The following is a 22,814-nucleotide window of genomic DNA, read 5'->3' on the forward strand; positions in this document are numbered from 1 at the left end:
AAAAATTGTAATACATGAGTATATATCCTTCTACAAGTAACTCTTAATACATGATGAAAGCCCACACTGTCAAGACACCCACCAATACATACCTGGCAGTAACGAGGAGCATTCGACAAGTGAAGCTGAGCCAATCCTTTCCCTCCAAGATCAACTAATGTATGTACATGCCCAAACCATATGATGCCTTCAACTAAACCATCCAATGTCTCAAAAACCAACCACGTTTAATCATAGTTGTCGTGGTTTTATTGTTGCAATTATCACCACGTGTACACCTCCATGCCAGACACTATCACCTCTGTTTTGTGCTCAACTCACAGAGATGGGTCTCAGACACAGAAGCAGTAGTCATCCCAAGGAAAATCAGCATAATACCTCCTCAGATCCCACCCAACTAGCAGAGACAAAATGCCCGAGGCACCTCCACTCTGTGAGATCCTGAGGAGGGATTGAAGTGATAGGATAAGATACAGATATGAGGCTGTGATCGGAGGAGCCCAACAGAGAAGATAGGGTAACAACATAAGCAGAAGGATTAGAGGTTAAGAAAAGGTCAAGAATGTTGGGCATATAAGAGCATATGAACATAAGAAATAAGGGAAGCTGCAAGAAGCCACTAGGCTTACACGTGGCAGTCCCTGTGTGAAATATACCTACCTATTTTCACCTATCATCCCCATCCATAAACCCATCTAATCTTCTCTTAAAGCTCCCTAATGTCTTAGCACTAACAACATGATTACCGAGTCTGTTCCATTCATCTACCACTCTATTTGAGAATCAATTTCTTCCATTCATCTACCACTCTATTTGAGAATCAATTTCTTCCCATCTCTTTCTTAAACCTAAATTTTTCAAGTTTGAACCCGTTATTTCTTGTTCTGTCCTGGTTGCTGATCCTAAGAATTTTGCTTATGTCCCCCTTGTTATAACCTTTATACCACTTGAGACTTCTATCAGGTCCCCTTTTAACCTACGTCTCTCTAAAGAATGTAAATTTAACAGCTTCAAACTCACCTCATAAGGAATACTCCTCATCCTCTGTATCCTTTTAGTTATTCTCTTTTGTACTGATTCTAATAGACCTATATCCTTCCTGTAATTTGGCGACTAGAACTGTACTTTGTAGTCTAGATGAGGTCTGACCAGCGCCACATATAATTTTAATATTATTTTGGGCCTTCTACTTTTAACACTCCTAAAAATTAATCCTAATACCCTATTTGCCCTGTTTCTGGCCTCTATGCATTGCTTTCCTAGACGGAACTCAGAGCTAACTATAACTCCTAAATCTTTTTCATACCCTGAACCTACCAGAGTTTTATTGTTTATTGTGTACCAACTGTGTGGGTTTCCTCTACTTACGCTAAGTACTTTGTACTTGTTGATACTAAACTACATTTGCCATCTGTCTGTCCATTCATTCATCCTATCTAAATCTGCCTGCAAGGCAGATTCTGACCTAATTAATTCCAATTAATCCTAATTCTCACCTCATTAATCTACCTATCTTTGTGTCATCATCTGCAAATTTACTAACATCACTACTAATTCCACTATCCAAGTCACTGATATATATTAAAAACAACAATGTCCCTAATACTGATCCCTATGGCACCCCACTAATTACATGACCCCACTTGGATTTAGAGCCGTTTATTACAACTCTCTGTCGCCTGTCACTAAGCCATGACTTTATCCAGCCTAACACCTTCCCATCTATCCCATGTGCCTTAACCTTTCTCAAGAGCCTCTGATGGGGTACCTTGTCAAACACTTTACTAAAGTCCAGACATAAGATGTCATAACTATCACCATTATCTACTGCCTCATACACTTTACTGTAAAAACTTAACAAGTTTGTCAAGCAAGACTTCCCTTGCTATGACTGATTTATCAAGCTATGTTTGTGTAAATGCTCCCTAATGCTCTTTGTTATTACTGATTCCATTATTTTACCTACAACAGAAGTTAAGCTGACAGGTCTATAATTAGATGCTAAAGTTTTATCTCCTTTCTTAAAGATGGGTACTACTTTAGCCTGCCTCCATATTACCGGCACCTCATCTGACCCAAGTGACTTCCTAAAGACAGAAACTAACGGCTCACTAATAATCTCTTTGCATTCCTTAAGTAGTCTGGGATATATTTCATCTGGTCCTGGTGTCTTGAACTTTTTTAGCCTATCTCCTGTTCCACTATCTCCTTAGTTATGGTAATGTCTGTCAGCTTCTCATTCTCATCTACTCTAAACATCTGTTCACTATTTGGCATATCTTGCATGTTTTCCTGGGTCAAGACAGTTAGAAAACTCATTCAGAATTTTACTAATCTCCTCCCCAGAACTAACCAGCTCCCCATCTGCTGCCTTTAATGAACCTATAGTTTCCTTATTCTTCGTCCTACATACCTGATAAAATCCCTTGGGATACGTCTTCGCCTGGCTGGCTACCTTTAATTCATAATTGCTTTTAGCTTTCCTTGTTAATCTCCTGACTGTTTTAACTATTTCATTATAATGTGGCCTTAAAACCTTTTCCCCTGCTTTCTAATCTCATATATACTTTTCTTCTGCCTTATATAGTGTTTTAACCTAACAATCATCCATTTAGGGTAATTTTTCTGTGATCTTATTGCTCTGTACGGGATGTTTGCTAACTGTCCTGTATGCAATTTACAAAATATTTATACAACTCATCTACATTTACTTCACCTAATCCCATCTTGACTTCTTCCATCCTCTCCTCTCCACTCCCTCATCTATTCGCCTCGACCTCACCTCTCCCATCTCAGCATGACCTGACCCTGCAACATACCCACACATATCTCTCCCTCTCATCCTTCTCAGCCCCTTCTGGACACATCTTCCCTCCTCTTGTCCTACATCCTCACACCTCACCTCACCTCTCTCATCCTGCCTTATCTCTCTCAAGTTCGTCCCGGACCTAATATCACCCTGTATCCATTGCCAGTCAACTCCTTGGAGGTACCTTTTTAATTCCTCAAAATCTGCTCTCTTAAAGTCAGGTATTTTACTAGTGTTTTTGCTTCTAAAAGTTTCCTCCCATTTTAATTTGTACCTAATTTCCCAATGGTCACTGTTACCTAGCTGTCCTCCAATCTCTATCTGCATGACTGCTTCCTCCCTGTTAGTAAGAATTAAATCTAGAATATTATTCCCCCTTGTGGGTTCTACAACTACCTGTTTAAAAAAATTATCCTGAATTACCTTAAGAAATTCCTCTGCTTCCGTTACCCACCATCAGGCTCCAGTCGATATTCCTAAAATTAAAATCTTCCCCACATACCTGACTGTACAGTGGACCCTTGACTAACGAACGGTTTGAACTGTGAACAATTTCAGTAACAAACTGAAATAGTTGAAATATTGCAACCTACAAAACAAACTAAAAGCTCAATAACGAACTAGTGAAAATAGCATAACAAGACCTGGCACCACTGGCATAAAGTGACCTGGCAACACTGCTCCAGTTCCTTGCGCCATAAGCATAAGCAAGAGGCTGCTCTTAGTGTTTGCTCCTTGTTTAGCTTTGTTTAGCAACATTTTGTGAGCAAGACAGCATTCAGCAACATGGACAGCACGAAGAAGTTGGAGAAGACAAGACAGCCTATTACAGTCGCTATGAAAAAGGAAATCATCAAGAAGTATGAGGAAGGAGCAACCATCACCCAGTTGTGTTGCCTTTACGATCGTAATAAGAGCACCATTGGCACCATCATCAAGGACAAAGATAAATAAAAAGATAAATAAGTTCTTAAGATTGCAAAATGAACTTTTCCTTTAACGAACCCCTCAATGTAACCAATTATGTTCGTTATTCAAGGGTCCACTGTACCTTTCTGCTCTATTTCCTGCCACAGTGAGATGTTAATTTCCTTTGTACTGTTTGGTGGGGTGTATACTACTCCCAGTTCTACTGACTGTGGTCCTTCCTTAATATCTACCCATATCGACTATGTTTTGCTATCTTTTTTAATTCTACTATTAGTACAACACTGTAATGCGTCCCTAATGTATAATGCGATGCCTCCTCCTCTCCTGTTTTCCCTGTCTTTATGGAACAGTGTATAACCATCTATCTTAACCTCTGGATTAAATACTTTCCCTGACATATCTAATCAAGTTTCTGTTAAAGCAATGATATCAAGTTTCTCTACACACGCCATTCTCCTAAGCAAGTCTATTTTATTCAAAATACTTCTACAATTTTTATAGTAAACACTTAAGCTATTTATTACCTTCTCTGAGCTAGTTACCTTTCTAGATTTAACTAATTTGTCTTTCATTTTGACCTCATAACCTCTTCTTCCCTACTGACTGATGAAAAAAGCGCTGGAGTCCAGTTACCTCCCACTCAAGTATTGTGGCCTAAACCCAGACACCCTGGCATGATAAATGCACTCCATCCCGGATTTACAAGGCATCTCTACTCTAGAAGAGGTCCCAATTGTTGATGAATGTCTATCCATTACTTACAATGATTCATGAGCCTGCAATTCACTGTAATAGCCCTGGACAGCCAGTCACCACTAACGCCCTCCTCGGCAAGACTCCACATACCACAGGAATCCCTCCCTTGTCCCTAGTCCTCTCCAGAACCTGTCAAAACTTCCCGAACAGCTCCTCACTCCTGACCTTACCAAGGTCATTCCCTCCCACATTGAGAAAAACAATGGGCTTGGTCCAATAATTTTCCAAGTGTCTAGCCTATCAGCAACCTTCCCTATCCCACGCTCCCAGCAAACACACCCTTGACCTACGCTTCCTGTCTCTGACATAAAACGCACTATCTAAGTGCCTAACCTGACTATCACCAAGCACAAGCACTCTACCTTGGGGCAGGTTAACTGTGACTGCAAGATGATACAGTAAAATCCCTCTCATCCGGCATTCAAGTATCTGGCACATTTTTCCCCAAGCCTTAAAATCAATAAAAAATCAATGTGTATTCATAAAATTGATTAAAATTCCTGCGCGAGGCATACTTTGTCCCCTCGCCAGAGCGCACTGCTTCGCGCCAGCCACGGCCCACTGCACTGTGTTTACTCAGTGACTCAGTCCCGCGTGTGCACTGTTTATCTCCTGACGCCTTCATCATGCCCAAAGTTGTAGAAAGAGGAAGCGTGTTGTGCTTACACTTAAGCAGCTGATCAGATCAGCTGCTGATTAAGATCAGCTGATCTTTGTTATGGTAAGATGCGTGAGTGTAGGGTGGTGATTGTGGACATAATTTCACTTCTATTACAGCTGATCTTTGTTATGGTAAGATGCGTGAGCGTAGGGTGGTGATTGTGAACATAATTTCACTTCTATTCAAGTATCTGGTAATATTCAAGTATCCGGCATGTCGGCAGTCCTGTTGATGCCGGATAAGAGGGATTTTACTGTATTTCCAAGACGATCAGGAATACAAGTTGGGTGTTGCACCAGTTGCTCTAGGTCATGAAGGATAGCAAAGTTGAAGGCTAGTTCACCAGGATGGTCAGTGAAAGGAGAGAAAAGCCAAAGCTAGTGGTGAACATTGAAGCCTCCAATAATGGAGATCTTCGCAAAAGGGAAGAGAGTCAGAATGTGCTCCACTTTGGAAGTTATGTATTCAAAGAATTTCTTATAGTCAGAGGAATTAAGTGAGAGGTATACAGCACAGATAAATCTAGTTTGAGAGTGACTCTGTAGTCATAGCCAGATGGTGGAAAAACTCAGAAAATTCAAGAGCTTGGGCATGAGAGCAGGTTAAGTCATTGCGCACATAGACACAACATCCAGCTTTGGATTGAAAATGACGATAGAAAAAATTGAAGGGGACAGAAAAGGCGTTACTGTCAGTTGCCGCAGACACCTGACAGTAACCCCTTTTCTGTGTCCTCAATTATTTATCCCTTTCTCTGGTAAAGTCTTGAACTCCTTGCCTACTTCTGTATTTCCACCTTCCTATGACTTAAACTCTTTCAAAAGGGAGTTTTCAAGACACTTATCCTGTAATTTTTGACAACCAATTTTGACTCCATTTGGGGACTGGCACCTCTGTGGGCCTTTTTTTTTATTACAGTTTTGTTGCCTTTGGTTGGTGCCCCTCCTACATAAAAAAAAAAAAAAAGAAAAGAAAAAAGAAAAAGAAAAGAAAAATCTTAAAGGTAATTACCCTGCAGCTGTCAAAGTAATTATGATAAAATAAAGGACAAGAATTAAAAGCTTTATTCTACTAAATAATTTCTATAATTTTTATGTCTTATGTCAGGTGATTGTTAGAAACCTAAGTTTCAAACCACCAAATCAGCAAAGAAAGGTTGATTTTGTGAAGGTTCTGGTAATAATTAACATTTTCCTGTTGATATAATTACAGTGGTACCTCATGATTCAAGCTTGATTGGTTCTTTTAGGGTGTTTGAGTTGAGAAGCAATTTATCCCATTCGAATTAATGTAAAAAAATTCATCCATTTCAGGTAGAAAATCCCCCCTTTTTTTATGGGTTTATGTTGTGCACTAAACTTATCATTGAATGAAAATAACATAAATTATAGAAAAAAGTGAAAAAAAATGAAATACCACATATTTTGGTGTATAAGATGACACTTGAATCATCCTAAAAAGGCAAAAAAAAAGTGGGTTGTCCTATATGTCACATACAAAAGCAATGACCTTAAAATTTAATGCAAAATACCATTGTAAATAAATACCCACCTCAAAATGATAAATGTTCCCTCCTTCCTTCCTTCCTTTCTTTTCTCTCTCTCTCTCTCTCTCTCTCTCTCTCTCTCTCTCTCTCTCTCTCTCTCTCTCTCTCTCTCTCTCTCTCTCTCTCTCTCTCTCTCTCTCTCTCTCTCTCTCTCTCTCTCTCTCTCTCTCTCCATCCCCCCCCAAAATAGGCACCTGGAAACAGCACTGGTTCAGTTACATATTGGGCACACCAACCTCATGCACTCCCACCTTATGAATAGCTTCCCATCCCCCTTATGCCCAACTTGTGACATAATCCTCTCTGTTTCCCACATCCTCCTCTCCTGCTTGAGACATACAGCTGCTCGTGCTGCTGCCTTCTCTCATCTCGTTTCTCTTTCCTGCCTCCCGTGTCTACGCGATATTCTTAGAGCCACAAACTTTCTGTATGGACCACCTCATATCATACTTAAAACAAATTAGTATCCTCCACTTAATATAACAATCTCACCATAATAATCACTCTTCAACCTTCAGACCAGCAACCCCATTAATTATTACCCTCACTGCCCTCTCTTCCCTGACATAGTGCCATTTGAACCCAGCAGTCTGGTGCTCATACTCCCAGTTAATTAGTCAGTCTCTCTCTCTCTCTCTCTCTCTCTCTCTCTCTCTCTCTCTCTCTCTCTCTCTCTCTCTCTCTCTCTCTCTCTCTCTCTCTCTCTCTCTCTCTCTCTCTCTCTCTCTCTCTCTCTCTCTCTCTCTCTCTCTCTCTCTCTCTCTCTCTCTCTCTCTCTCTCTCTCTCTCTCTCTCTCTCTGAAGCAAAAATGACATAGAATGAATGAGGGGGAGAGAGAGCAAGGTATCACTCCCTTTTGCCTTATCTCTGACAGATAAGGGTGAGGAGAGGTGACAGGGAGGGAGGTTTGAGACCAGATGAAAAGGAAGAGAGAGAGAGAGAGAGAGAGAGAGAGAGAGAGAGAGAGAGAGAGAGAGAGAGAGAGAGAGAAGGGTAAGGAAGGAAGGGCACAAATGCTAGAGGAACTGACTGCTTGAATGGGTGTATTTGTTCGAATTGGAAGACCACGTTCAAATTGGAAGACAAAATTTGTTCGCCAACCCTGTTCAAATTGGGAGTTGTTCAAATTGTTTGAATCATGTGGTATGACTATTTGAATTTTGTGAATTTCCATTCAGTGAGTTTTCTCTGGCACCAGTTCATTGCCAAGTGTGAGACTGTGTAGATCTCTCTATTTCAATTAATGTTTTCTGCATGTGTCACAATGAATATTGCATTAGTGATTCCTCTGCCAAATATAAACACAGACTACATAAAACATATTTAACCCAACATTCTCAGGTTAAGCCTTTAATGTTTCTTTGCATTAGCTTCATTAGCTAACCTGGACCAATATAACCCAATGCATGGCTTTTTCTTCCATGCACATTGACATTTACATCTTAACTACTCATTAGAAATATCTGATTCATATGTAATAGCATTTATAACCTCTATTATTTCATATTATTGTCTTACATACCAGTGCTACTGTATTTTCTTAATTCTTTTCCATTCCCTCTTATCATTTTCCTTCTTTCCTTTCATATATATATATATATATATATATATATATATATATATATATATATATATATATATATATATATATATATATATATATATATATATATATATTGTATTCCTGCTTTCTCCCTGTACTTCCTTTTTTCTTTTTCTCAGCCTCTTCTTTTAACTCCCTTATCATCTCTTACAGGTGACTGGCCTCATGCCTTCCGCCATGTGCCTCGCAGAAAGCTCCAGTTACCTCCTTGGAACCAGCAAATAAAGGAAGAATCGTTACTAAAAAAGATACAACGGAGACAGAGGTTAGTGAAAAGTTTGGTCTCTCTCTCTCTCTCTCTCTCTCTCTCTCTCTCTCTCTCTCTCTCTCTCTCTCTCTCTCTCTCTCTCTCTCTCTCTCTCTCTCTCTCTCTCTCTCTCTCTCTCTCTCTCTCTCTCTCTCTCTCTCTCTCTCTCTCTCTCTCTCTCTCTCTCTCTCTCTCTCTCTCTCTCAGATATCTTTGTGTGTGGGTGTAATTCACTACTATGCTCCACTGTCAGCTGTGCACTGCTGCAATAGAGTTCCTCAGTATTCCATGCACAGCCTTGAGCATGGCTAACCATGCATTTTCTGCTGCTGGCCTAAGGCTTTTCAACAACTTATCTGTTAATCTTATAAATACTGAGAATATAAATGCTTTTAGGAATGGCCTGAAGACCTACGTACCTCTTCTGACAAATTTACCAAACTGACAGAGTGCTTTGTTTCTGTGGTACTATACTTGTATGTGGTTCGCTGGTTCGGATATCCTTTTCACTTCCAATCATTTTTTTGCATTCATTGATTTTAGTTTATCAAATTTTAAACTTTTACTCTTTAAAGTTTTTTCTTTTTTTTACTATTGTCTAATTTATTTTGATTGATTTACATCACTAATTTTTACTTTGACTTTTTAATTTCTCTTCTTTTTACAATTTTTTAAAATTTAATTTTCAATTTTGAATTATCCCTTTCTTTACTTTCATGTATATATCTTCCTTTATTTCCAGTCATTGTTCTTTTTGTCTTTTTTTCTGGGTCTTTTGTAGCACTATCTTAACTATTTAACCCTATGCCCTTTTGGAACTGCTCTATTATGTACTTTGAAAGTGCATAATCAAATAACAAAAATAATAATAATAATAATAATAATAATAATAATAATAATAATAATGATGATGATGATGATGATGATGATGATGATGATGATAATAATAAAATAATAATTATAATACTGTCTCAAGAATTTTGGACTTATCTTTTTCTTTTTTTCTCTCCCAGAGAGAGAGAGAGAGAGAGAGAGAGAGAGAGAGAGAGAGAGAGAGAGAGAGAGAGAGAGAGAGAGAGAGAGAGAGAGAAAAAAACAACAGCAGCAGCAGCAGCAGACTTGCTCATGAATTCCTCTCTCTCTCATTAATAATGAATTGCTTCCTCATGAGTTTTTCCTATTAGACCACTGTCTTCTTTTGTCCTTTGGCCATATCCCTAGAGTAAGGGGTTGAGGCCATGTATGAATCTCCTTCAGTTGTTCCTCTTCTTTGCATCTTCATCTGTGATTCCCATTTTTTGCAGTTCTACTGTAATTCCACCCCTCTATCTTACTCTGTCTTCCTTTCAATGTTCTTCCTTCAACTGGTTTTCTCCAGACTCTTTTAATTGTTTCCTGATCTTCAATCTCTTCTTACTGCATGACCAAAACATCTAATTTTCATCTTATCACTTCTGTAATGCACTTCACTCTTGCTCGTATTCTTGCTTTTTCCATTTTGTTGATGTTTTCTGAGTGATCACACCTATTATGCACCTCAACATTTTCTTCCCTGTTCTTTCCAATTTCATCATCAACAAATTCAGTAAATGATCTGTTTTGTGTCCGTCTCCAACCTCAGCCACTCATACATTGGTTCCAGGTATCTTCTTGCCTAGTAGTAATCCAGCTTGGTCAGTGTTGCCTAGAGCCACTGCTTAGTTGGTTTCCCTTGTTGTCTGCTTCTTGAATGTAAACATCTCCAGTGACATTGGCCAAAAACTGAGTTGCTTCTGAGTCATCTTAGGTTGACATGCATCTCTAAGAAAATTTGGAAATAATCATCTCTCTCTAAAGAATTAGTGTATGTAATATTGAAGGAATGTTGTTAAGTAGAAACTATATTATTCTGTGAGCTAACAGTACAGATTTAGTGCATAAATCTTTAGGAATTTGATTTTTATATAATTCATTTAGTGTGATTATTCAGTTAACTATTCTTGTATAAACTTTAAGAATGTTAAATGTGTTATTTCTTGTCTTTTGCTTTCCATAGCAAAAAACTCTGGCTTTTCAGTTTCAAGAATTAAGTTTTTCCTCATTCTTTTATACACATGATGCCTTATTTTGACACTGAAATCTTAAGACACTAACATCTTTAGCTAGTGTTCTAAGACCCCATGTATCAAGGTACTAAGTGCACTCTGTGAATTCATGTAACTGTAATTCAACTACTGAAATCTGAACTAAACAAGCTGTTTGAGCCAAGCCGTACTTGCAAGCTTAGTGATTGATTGCTTCTGTGTATTCACAACTCACCGATGTATATTATTTTACTGCATTTTAATTAAAATCTTGTATAATTGGAGCATTTTATCATATTTCATAAATGCCAAAAAAAATATTCAAGCCTATCATGTAAAATAAAAGATTAATGAGCAAAATCTCTCAATGAATGTAATCTAATCAATGTTTGTGTCATGTACGTGACACCACACAACTGCCACAGGCAGCACACACTGCCTTCCCAAAGTTTACATTTATTAGTGGTGTCGAAACTATTGTCCCAATAGGGTTTCATGTTGACGGGTAATAATTTCAATTATCCACTGTAACAAGTGGATAGACTAACAAGGATCCAGTTCTTGTCGATCCGGGCTTCTGGAACAAAACTGTTCTCAGTTTGCTTCATATGTCAGTCAGTTACACTTGAGGAGCGATCAGAGTTATACTCCTCCCATTCAAGCAGTTAGACTCCAGCCAGTGTTCATTGCAGTTCATCATTCCTCCTATTAACCTTACTACTACAGGCAGACATCCCTTCCCAACTCCAGCTAAGTACCCTGTCTAGTCCTATGCCTGTGCACTGATAGGTACTTAGCCTCATCCCATGTCTGCCTAGATCAAGGTAAATCTTATTCTGTAACCTGGTATTAGCCCATATATGCTAATTCACCATAGGTGTAAAAGAGTGAAGGTGGGCCACACTTTGGTGAGCATTGGCATGAGGCAGGCAGCGCCACCCTTCCTGGGCCAGCCATGGCATATGGAGTAGGGCTGCCATTTCCTTTTCTCCATTGCCGTCACATTCCCAGTCACAGGTGGCTGGTGCCCATTTCAAAGCTGAGTGAACCAACAAGTAACAGGCAGACATCCCAGAAAAATCCAAGCCATGACCAAGATTTGAACTTGGTTTCTTGCTTTGTAGTTAGCTGCACTATTTGCAGGGTGCACTGCCTGTGGCAGCTGTGTTGTGACAGTGCTACATGTCACATACTTGATACTAACATTGGTGGTAAATTATATTTGTGGGAACTTTTTAGACCTTTACACTCACTCTATGGTCTCCCAGCTAACACACAAACACAGAAAACACAACTAAATATAATCATAAATAACCAATAACTTACCTGTGGTTTGGGCTGGCTGTGGTCGGTGGTGAGTTGGTGTCACTGTGCATTCCAGGCCAGTGGCTAACTGTGTTTTCATAGCAAAGACAGATTATTTGCTGCTGTGCAAGTTTCCGGGGTTCTAAGTTCTTAGCAACTTAGTGAATATTCAAAGTGGAGAAGATATGACTTGAAAGGCAGCTGCGAGTCAGGCAGTTCCACTCCTCATGGGCTTCTTCCTATATCAAAAACAATAGCTACCTATAATCATCTCCATATCTCTAATTCCCAATTTATTTATAAAAGCAACTAATACTTAGTTTTTACTAAATTAACCTTAATTATCCCTTAATTTAACTTTACAATTTATATACAAATCACACCATAAACCAATAAGGCATTGGTATTATGCACAATAGTGGAAATTTCCACAACATTCACAAATATGTTTTGCTCTTTATTCCTTTATTTCACATGGTAAGTTTGAGTGTTTTGATTATTATTGTCTTTTAGTATTAATGAATTATAATAAAAATACTGCAATAGTGCAAGATTTTTATTTGAATATATTGAAAATTGTTGTGTGTACTACTCACATACTTGGCAACATTGATGATGCATTCTTTGAGAGATTTTGTTCATTAATTCTTTATTCTTTATAGGCTGGAATATTGTGCTTATCATCTTTTAGTATACATGAAATATGATGGACCATATGAATTGCAACATAATGTAAAATGCAGTAAAAACAAAGAAATACCTGAATGGGGAATAAATGACAATGGCCAACCAACACTCAGCTTACACATTCATCTTAGTCCACTCAGCTTGTTCATTCCAGCTTCCCCCTTCCTGTGAATGAATGGAATTTAGTAACAGGTTTAATCCTTATTTTTCCTTATGAAAGCAGGCTTTTTTGTGCCTTACTTTAGATCCTCCAGTATCCAAAAAGTGCTGTGGTGTGCACCTACCCTCACCAACAGTCAGTCTACAAATGTTACAGCACAACAGGGATAGCAAACATATATTCTCCAGGCTCTGTTTATTGGTTTTACAAACATTCTTTGTTTCCATGACCATTAGTAGCATAAATAAATTTCTTTTAAGTAATCCAAGTCAAGATCATTGATGTAGCCCTCAGTGATGGAAGTAGTCAGTGGGTTAAGCAACACATCACACAGGATATGTTCCCCATTCATTAGCTTGTTTTCAGCAATTTTTATTTATTTATTAACTCATTTATTTTTATTATTATTATTTTCTATTTCCCTGCACATCAGTATCAGTATCTAACACCTTGTCTCTTCCACAGAAGTTCAAGAAACCACTAGTGGTCATCAAAAGTGGTGATAGTCAATCTGGTTCCTTACTGCATCCCAAAGTGCATAAATTGTTTTGAAGGGTAAGTACCTGGAAATAATGGAATACATGAAGGGGTACATGACATGGTCAGTGTGTATGGGTGAATTGTACAAAAAGATGTTTTAGGAAGAATATTGTCATGTAAGAAATTAATTTAAATCAAGATTAAAGTATTAAATATACTTTTAAATGTACATGAGAAATATGAAATGTATGAACATATAATTATTTTGTTTTATTGTACATTTAGCACCTAGTAACAATTATTCAGGACTGAATAGCTATTTTTATTATATTCAAAATAGACCTAAAAATTTTATTTATATGTTTTCAGTCTTAAAGCTAGAGAGAAATGTTTTTTTTTAATTAAGCAGCCTAGAGGCTAAGGTATGCAGTATGTATTTCTCAAAAGCTCCCAGAAGAGTGCATGAGGCTGAATCTTAAGAAAATTAGTTACTCCACAGTAAGCTTTTCTTGGTTCACCTTATGTTTTGACAGTACAAGAGGGAAAGGAGTTGATGATCATCATAACTGCCATGTTTGTTAAAGATTCTTTAATCCATACATCTGTCATGGCCTGAATCTGGTTTCTGCTTTATATTTGTGAATATATTGACTTACTTATCTGACAAAACCCCTTCCTTCAGTGTAGTTTTTTTTAGATCAGATTCACTAATGTAACAGGGTTTCTGTATTTCCTGTTCATCTATCCAGTTATTTGCATCTAGAACTTCTTTGTGGAAGGGTTCCAGAGGCTCACATTAGGAAACACATTTTTTTTTTAGTTAACTAAATTTCTGCTTACTGCAATAAGTACAAAAAAATTTCTGCTTACTGCAACAACTACAAGAGAATTATGCTTATTGCAACAGGTACAGAAAATATTTCAACTTATTGCAACAGGTACAGAAAATATTTCAAAGTCTGGCTATCAATCCTCATAGTGAACATTTATTTGTTAATGAAATTCACTGAAAATATGAGGCAAAGACTAGCCAAGCAGTAATATTAACACATGCAGACTGTTCACTTGAAGCAGCACAGTCACATACACATCTCCAAGGGATGTAAAAAGCAGGTAATGCACCATATTAAAGAGGACTTTTTAAGAGATAAAATGTATATACCTATCATAATTACTAAAATGTAACTTAAAAGATTTTCCTTACTTTGAAGTCCTGTTGACTTTTGGTAATCCTTGTATAATTCCTTCATTCTTAGGGAGCAGTCACATACTAAGAGTGGGAGGGCTCAGCCATACCGTAAATCAACCCATTGGTGATGTGACTGTGTCGTCTGCTTTGGGGTACTATCAACATGATGGGTGCATGGTGGGGGTGGACAGCAGCAGGAGGCGACATTGTTGCCATTTGGGAAAGGGTCCCAATATGGACCTCCTTCATATATTTTATGGACTAATCCAGTGTTTTACTTAGATATTATAGTAGCAAATGATTTATGATTTGTTGGAATATATATCTAAGTTATGAAAGAGCAAATTTAACTCAAATGTTCTTATTCTTATGAAAGACTTTGTTTATTATGGTTATAAGCCCATGGAAACATCAGTTGGCTCAACTGCTGGTTGTCTACACTTCCCTGTTTCATAGGCCATTGTGCTGATTTTTGCAGTTATCCTTGTTCATGCTTGCTTTTTCAGCTGGAATATCCTCTTGTTTATCATCTTATTGTTCTGTTGTGAGCTCCACCAGTAGTTCCTTATCACCACACCAATTTGAACATTTATCCAATTGACTCATATTAAGAAAGGCATAATCAGTTGAAAAAATCTGGTCACAAAAGTGGTGGTGTGACAGCAGCCTGTGGCTTTACTGGATAGTTGGGAGAGAGTGGTGTGGTGACACACATGGGATTAACAAAGTTCAAATACAGCACCAGGCAGCCAGCTGCATTATTTACATTGTTTATGATTATGCTAATGTATTTGTTATTCAATCTATCATTACATGTATTATTATACATTACACTATTGTAACTTCAGTATGTATAAAATGCTTTAATTATGAAGTTTTCCATATGTATATGTCTGCCAGGGTTATCAACTTAGCTCACAAGCATCCCCAAGGAAGAAAAGGGAGTGGGTTCATTTGTGGTACCCAGTGGCTGGGGATCCCCATCAAAGGGAAGGGGAAGATGGTAAGGTTGATTTATAGTACAGCTGTCACCCCCCAAGGAAGCTTAATTCTCAAGGAACACAAAGCCTTAACTAAAGCTCTGATCCCACTATAGTACTGCCACCTTTAGACCATTTCCCTAATTAGCAGAGAATGGATAGACTTAATGGGAAATTAATTCATTCTTCTTACTCAATTCTTGGGACATGCAATTAGAGAAGGGCAAGAGCAGAACATTTTGCAAGAATATAATGGAAAAAAAAAGTTTTGTGGGTACATCTGTGTATGAAAATTTACTATTCCAAAGTAACAAATTTACAATTTCTCATATTCATTTCTTCTTCCCATTTAATACTCAGGGATAAAAATATTCCAAGTTTGATGGAACTGATGCCTTTGATCAGTTGCTGGGACACATGCAAAGGCAACACAAACTTACGATTGCCAAGGAAAATACATCTTTTCCCTTAGATTTCTCCAAAGTACCACACAGTACTGTTTCCATCCCTTAGAATGCTTCAATGTATTTTCAGTGGGAATGGAGAGGCCACCTAAATTCCACATCTAGTCTTTTGCTTCACTGCTTCTGTCTAACATCTAACAAGGTATCAATACTGTTTGACATTCATGAGGTTCAAAAATTCTTCTGTATGTACAATTAGTTATATAGAAAAGATTATTATCTTAACAGTCTGATGTTATATGTCACTATATCTTCAAATTTAGTCAGGAACTGAAGTCAAGAGCTAATCTGAGTTTTAATTTGACCTTATGTTGTAACGTTGTTTTAACTCATCCCTTCAGTGCAGCATCCTTGAAAAGAACAGCAGTTTGGCAGTGACTAAAAACAAACTCTCAAAATCTTATTAATATGCTTTTCTTTGATAGTTAATTGTCCACTCATCACATTCAAGTTTTACCTTTAAATTCTAGATTTTTTTGTTTTGTATTTCATTACAGTCATTACCCGTTTTATCAACTCACTGCATTATTTGCATAGGGTTTCAAGATTTGTATATTTATATCTAGTATGGTATTTGTTATATATGCTCAAGGTGTGAATCAACCTCATCCAACCGGAACACTCAACTTTCTCTTCAACATCAACAACTGGTGACCCCTGGACAAGAAACTACTCTTCAGCATTGGAAGAAGATACCAAGCCCAGCAATGCAAAACCAACCGTTTCCACCGTCACAGTGAAGCTGTCACCCTTCTGCGCCAGTGAGGCTGCATCATGGTTTCGGCAAGCAGAAGTTCAGTTCCGACTGAGGAAAGTTACAAGCCCTCAAACCAAGGCCGACTATGTACTGGAAGCCATCCTTGAGACAATTTTTCCTCGCATCACAGCATGGCTGGACAACCAGGACAAAGATGTCATCTACGACGACCTCAAGCAGTATCTCCTTCAAAGAGTTCACGATCTCCGTCAGCGCCTGGCTCCGACGTCTTCTAAATCTTCGTCTAACACCTCTGGGAGACACCACAGCACATGCAGCATGGAATGAGATGCAAGCTCTAGCTACACTACTTGAACATGATTCTACTACTGGCAAACCACAGCGGGTAGACTTGCTGTGGGAGCTGTGGCTGCAACGTCTTCCCTCATCTGTGAGAGCTGCCCTACACGAAGCTGATGACTGCCCCGTGGAAGAGCTCATAAATAAGGTGGACAATCTTATCAATACCGCAAAAGTGTCCTGTGCCCCCGACACCATCTGCCCTGTCTTAGTTGACAACCTGCCCAACACCAATGCTGCCAGGCCACCTGTTTGCAAGTGGCTGCCCGACAACCAGACGTGCAACTGCAAACCAGGAGTTTCCAGCCAACATGGACAGCATGGACTGTGCTACTACCATCACAAATTCGGAGGTGGAGCTTGCAAATGCACCCCAGGTTGCCAGTGGCCAAAAAACTGTTAATGAGGCCACCACTGACCACAGCAGTGGCCTCTTTGGACCCCAAGCCTGGGAATATCAATGCGCTTGCTTTACCAGCCTCTGGTTTCTTCATCACAGACATCTTATCTGGCCGTAAGTTTCTGGTGGACACAGGCACTTTTTGTTTCCTGTTTCCAGTCACAGCAGAGGACAGAAACTGCCCTTTGACACACTGATTAGACATCAAGCTCATCGCAGCCAATGGAAGTACAATTCCCACCTACAGCACCCACACCATCCCTATCCAAGCAGCCGAACGCAGCTTTTCTTGGGATTTCGTCATCGCTGATGTCAAGACGCCTCTCCTAGGAGTGGATTTCCTGAGTCATTATGGATTGCTCATTGATGTTGCCAACCATAAATTGCTGGATGTAGCAACATTCCGCTCAACTCCTCTTGGCTCCCACTGCCAACACACAGAAATCTGTTCATTGAGAATAGATATCCTTTACAACATGCTCAGACAAGAATTCCCTGAAGTATTCTGCCTAGAACTCCATCAGCAGCATGGTCACTCATCAAAACATGGAATTTTCCACTACATCAAAACAACAGATCCCCCAGTTCATTCCAAGTTTAGACAGCTATCCCCTGAAAAACTTCAAGCAGAAAAACAAGCTTAAGCCGACATGGAACAAATGGGCATATGTCAGAAAGCCTCTAGTCCATGGGCATCTCCTCTTCACCTCGTCAAGAAAGCTGATGGCACCTGGCAGCCCTGTAGCGACACTACAGGCAACTTAATCTTTTTACAGAACCAGATCACTGGCAATTCCCAACATGGCAGACCTTATCTCCAATCGACATGGGGCCAAGATTTTCTCCAAGCTTGATCTCCTGAAAGGGTATTTTCAAGTTCCAGTTTACCTCAAAGACATACCCAAGACAGCAGTCATCACACCCTTTGGGACTTGCACATTCAATTACTCCACTTTTGGTCTTCGAAATTCAGGGGCAACCTTTCAGCACCTAATAGATGGCATCCTCAGAGACCTTCCCTTCTGCACCTGCTACGTGGACAACATACTGATCTTCTCCAAGAACTCAGAGGAACATCTCCAACATCTCCGAACTGTTCTGCAGCAACTACAGGACAACGGCCTGTTTGTGCATCAGAACAAATGCCAGTTTGGCGCTACATCAGTGGAATTCCTTGGACACCAGATATCGTCCACCAGTGTCTCCCCCCTTTTGGGTAAGGTGCATGCTGTTTCAAAATTTCCTTGTCCCACCACCATCAAAGGACTCCAAGAATTCATCAGTATAGTAAACTACTACCATTGCTTCCTGCCGAACATTGCCCAGCTCATGGAACTGTTCTACAGTTCTCTCGTTGGCAAACCAAAAGAGCCGGAATGGGGACCAAAACAGGAATGAGCCTTCGAGGACACAAAGGCCGCCCTCACCTCAGCTACAACTCTTTCCTTCCTGTGCCCCAGCACTCCTCTTACACTGACCACAGATGCGAGTTCTGTTGCTGTTGGAGCAGTCATCGAGCAGACCATCAAGGGTACGACACAACCAATGGGATTCTTCAGCTGGGAACTCCGGCAAGCAGAAACAAGATATAGCACATTCGACCATGAACTACTGGCTGTCTACCTCGCTGTTCACCACTTCAAACACCTCCTAGAAGGAATCCCATTCACCATTCGTACGGACCATCGCATACTGGTTCATGCTTTCTCCAAACCGGGTGATGCTTGGTCAGACCAACAATGGCCAGCACCTCTCCAGCATTGCTGAGTTAAATTGCACCATTGAATACACCCCAGGAAAGATGAATCTGGTGGCCAGTGCCCTCTCAAGAGTGGAAATAAACTCAGTCTACCTCGGAATCAACTATGAAGAGATAGCAACTGCTCAAGAGAATGACCCTGAGACTGCAGCCTACCGCACTGACATAACGAGTCTGCGATGGGAGGATGTTGCCTTCGGAGACAGGGGCCATACCATCCTCTGTGATGTTAGCACCGGTTGTCTGCAACTTCTCATCCCGGAGCCCCAACGCAGCAAAATCTTCAATGTTGTCCATGGTTTGCCACACCTATCTGGATACTCAACTGCCCATCTCATAAAGGAGAAATTCATTTGGCACGGAATGAATAAGGACATAAGGCAATGGGCCCAATGCTGCATTACCTGCCAGACAAGTAAAGTTGGCTGCCACACTGAGTTGGGGATAGGAGACTTCCACCAGCCCAAGTGTCATTTTGGACATTCACGTCAACATGGGTGGCCCCCTTCCACCATCAGATGCCTCACAGTACCTCTTCACCACTACAGAGTGTTCCACACACTGGTCAAAAGCAATACCCATGACAAATGCTACCACACGAGATTGCGCTGAGGCCCTCTTACATGGATGGATCAGCTGCTTTGGTGTTCCAGACGACATTACTTCTGACTGGGGCCCTGCCTTCATCTCTCAGCTGTGGACGTCCCTGGGAGAGTTGATGGGGACAAACATCCATTGCACCACGGCCTACAATCCAGCAACCAACAGCATGGTGGAGCGGACCCACCGCACCCTAAAAGCTGTGCTGATGGCACACTGTACCTGACCAGATTGGAAGGCCCAACTACCCTGGGTCCTCCTTGGGATGCGGTCATCACCGAAGGAGGGACTGCATGTTTCCCCAGCCGAGATGGTTTTTGGAGAAGCTCTTGTTGTTCCAGGAGAATTCTTTCCATCATCCAATACAGCCGTTGATGACAACAATCTCGCCAGACTACGGCACACCGTGGGGAAGTACCAGTCATGTGTCCAAACACACAAGACATCGCCTTCATGATACTTCCCCAAATCACTAAACTCCTCTAAGTACGTCTTCGTAAGGTACAACGCTTACAAACCACCCCTCACTTGCCCTTACTGGGGACCCTACGCCGCCCTAGAATGTAACTCCGTAGGCATTTTGCATCAGTATAGCCAGAGGCAGTGACTGGGTGTCAATCAACCACTTAAAACCTGCCTACCTTGAGGAAGAGGATTCCACGCCTATATTGCCACTTGTTGACAACCCAACTTCTACCTCACACCACCTGAGTGCATGTCCTCCTGCACCATCCCCTAAAGATGGACCTTGCCCCACCTCGTCCCGCAGTGGACGGCTCATCCAACAGCCTGACCGTCTTGACCTCTGACCAGGCAGGGACTCTCTTGTTGGGGGAGTATTTGTAATGCTGTTTTAAGTCATCCCTTCAGTACAGCATCCTCGAAGAGAACAGAACAGTTTGGCAGTGACTAAAAACAAACTCGCAAAATCTCATTAATATGCTTTTTCCTTGATAGTTAATTGTCCACTCATCCCATTCAAGTTTTACCTTTATATTCTAGATTTTTTTGTTTTGTATTTCATTACAGTCATTACCCATATTATTCACTCACTGCATTATTTGCATAGGTTTCAAGATTTGTATATTTATATTTGGTATTTGTTACATATGCTCAAGGTACGAATAAACCTCATCCAACCGGAACATCAACTTTCTCTTCAACCTCAGCAGTGTCAAAGAGGTGTCATTCATCCAACTCATAACTAAGATGTGGGAACTGAACAAAGATCAGTCAAGCCAGAGCATCTGAAGTGCTGTCTAGTTAAAGTATCAACCAGTCCTCTGTAGTGATGTGCACATGAGGTGAACCACACATTTTTCATGCTGTTCTTACATTCCCTGCAAATTTTACAAGACAAGATTTAGCAATAAACATCTTTAAAATGAAGAGTAACTGAAACATTTCAGCAATTAAAAGGATTTATGCACCTGATATATATATACTGCATTAAGGACAGCTTCTTGTGGGAGTAGGTCTACAATGGAATGTGTGTAAATGCTTGCTGCATTTACTTTTTCTCCTTCAAAATAATGTTACTGAGGCTCTTCAAAAAATGCAATGAATCATAAGAAAAATGGATCCATTCACTATTGACAGCAAACAATGTCATGCCAAGACTGAAAGAGGAACAATGCATTCTGTCTTGGTCAGAAAGTGCAGTTACTCTAATTTCATTGCCTTGAACTTGATGAACATGTCATGATTTTCACTCTCTGTAAATATCAGTCCTTCCCACATAAGAAAAAAAAAAACCTAAAAAACATTTTCACTTCTCACTAGCTCTTTAATCACAAACAAAAATGCATGATTCTCAAGTTTCCAACTCTTCAAATTCTTCCTTCCAATAATGAAATCAAACAACTGGTCAAAACTGAACGAATCTTTAATGATACTCATTACATGACGTACACTGCCACTAAGAAACTTCCTCTACAGGACTGCGAGAGTTTGTCGTTCCTGCTAACAAAATGTTTCTGAATGAGAATTGCAATACTTAATCCTTTTAGGATTGTATTGACATATACAGTCTGAGTTACGAGGTAATGAGTTACAAGTATTCAGAGATGCGAAGTCTATTCGTAAAATGAAATTGAGCTCTCGATATTGTTCCCTTTGCTAACCAAAAGTTCAAATTTGACACTGCACCATATTTACCTAGTATACCACTTTGCCACTACCCACACAGCACAGCAGCATAGCAAAGGTGCCCACCACCCAAGGACACAGACCCTGTAGCAGTTTATTTTGAGATGCTAGTTTAAAATATAAATTTAATTTAGAAACTTATCATATTGCACCGCAGTGAGTCTGGCTTGAGATTCCACAGCATAGGGATCTCCACCAGTCAGCTTCTGAGAGGCATAGGGATGGGAGTGTTGCACTGCATGGCACAGAAAGCCTGTTCCATTACATTAAGTCCCCGAATAGGCAAACATACCTGTTTTATTCTTTCAGCCAGCCATATTAATAAATTATATAAATAAAGGCAAGTATGCTCCAGAAAGAGAGGGAGAAAGGAAAAAATGTGCATGAGAGAGAGAGAGAGAGAGAGAGAGAGAGAGAGAGAGAGAGAGAGAGAGAGAGAGAGAGAGAGAGAGAATGTCTCATAACTCATGGCTACACCTACTGGACTTTGGCTACACCCACTCTAAAGTCCACCAATAGGCAAACAAATTTGTCCTATGCTTTCCAACAGCCATCTTAATTAATAACATGAATAAAGGTATGTATAACCCAAAAAGGAGAGAGAGAGAGAGAGAGAGAGAGAGAGAGAGAGAGAGAGAGAGAGAGAGAGAGGCGTCTTATTTTAACCCGGGTCGTATGCCTGGCATGTTCAAGTCTTGCGTTTGGCAGAAGCCTCAAGCCTGTCACCACTCAGTATTATCACATCACCCATAAGACAAGGTGTTCTCTCTCTCTCTCTCTCTTTCTCTCTCTGTTATCAAGCAAGCAAGCATTACATTGTTTGCAGAACATTGATACTGAAACGTATCTTGCTTGTAATTGTAACTCAAACACCCTCTGTACTGCTAAAGCAAACCTCCTCCTCGTCTTCTTCCTCCAGTATCTTAAAACTTTTAACTCTCATACTGATCAAAGCATGTCATGGATGGC

General features: G+C 39.9%; 2 protein-coding genes across 9 annotated transcripts in view; both read left to right on the forward strand.

Annotated features, from left to right (window-relative positions):
* Nucleotides 1–16,610, forward strand: part of LOC135089526 (mitochondrial ribonuclease P protein 1 homolog) — a 159,666-nt gene extending 143,056 nt beyond the window's left edge. For 2 of the 8 annotated variants that reach the window (XM_063985166.1, XM_063985167.1), the window contains 2 exons: nt 8,460–8,571; nt 13,234–13,509. In XM_063985166.1, the coding sequence (XP_063841236.1) occupies nt 8,460–8,571; nt 13,234–13,252 (131 nt within the window). In that variant the 3' untranslated portion in view covers nt 13,253–13,509. The other 6 variants (XR_010261524.1, XR_010261522.1, XR_010261521.1 and 3 more) reach the window with 6 other exon arrangements.
* Nucleotides 16,611–16,723: 113 nt separating this feature from the next.
* On the forward strand, nt 16,724–20,842 carry LOC135089527 (uncharacterized). Its single transcript, XM_063985170.1, has one exon. The coding sequence runs from the start codon at nt 16,724–16,726 to the stop codon at nt 17,339–17,341; it is 618 nt and encodes a 205-aa protein (XP_063841240.1). The 3' UTR covers nt 17,342–20,842.
* Nucleotides 20,843–22,814: the final 1,972 nt, after the last annotated feature.

This window comes from Scylla paramamosain, chromosome 33, assembly GCF_035594125.1.
Source record: "Scylla paramamosain isolate STU-SP2022 chromosome 33, ASM3559412v1, whole genome shotgun sequence".
Taxonomy (NCBI): Eukaryota; Metazoa; Arthropoda; class Malacostraca; order Decapoda; family Portunidae; genus Scylla; species Scylla paramamosain.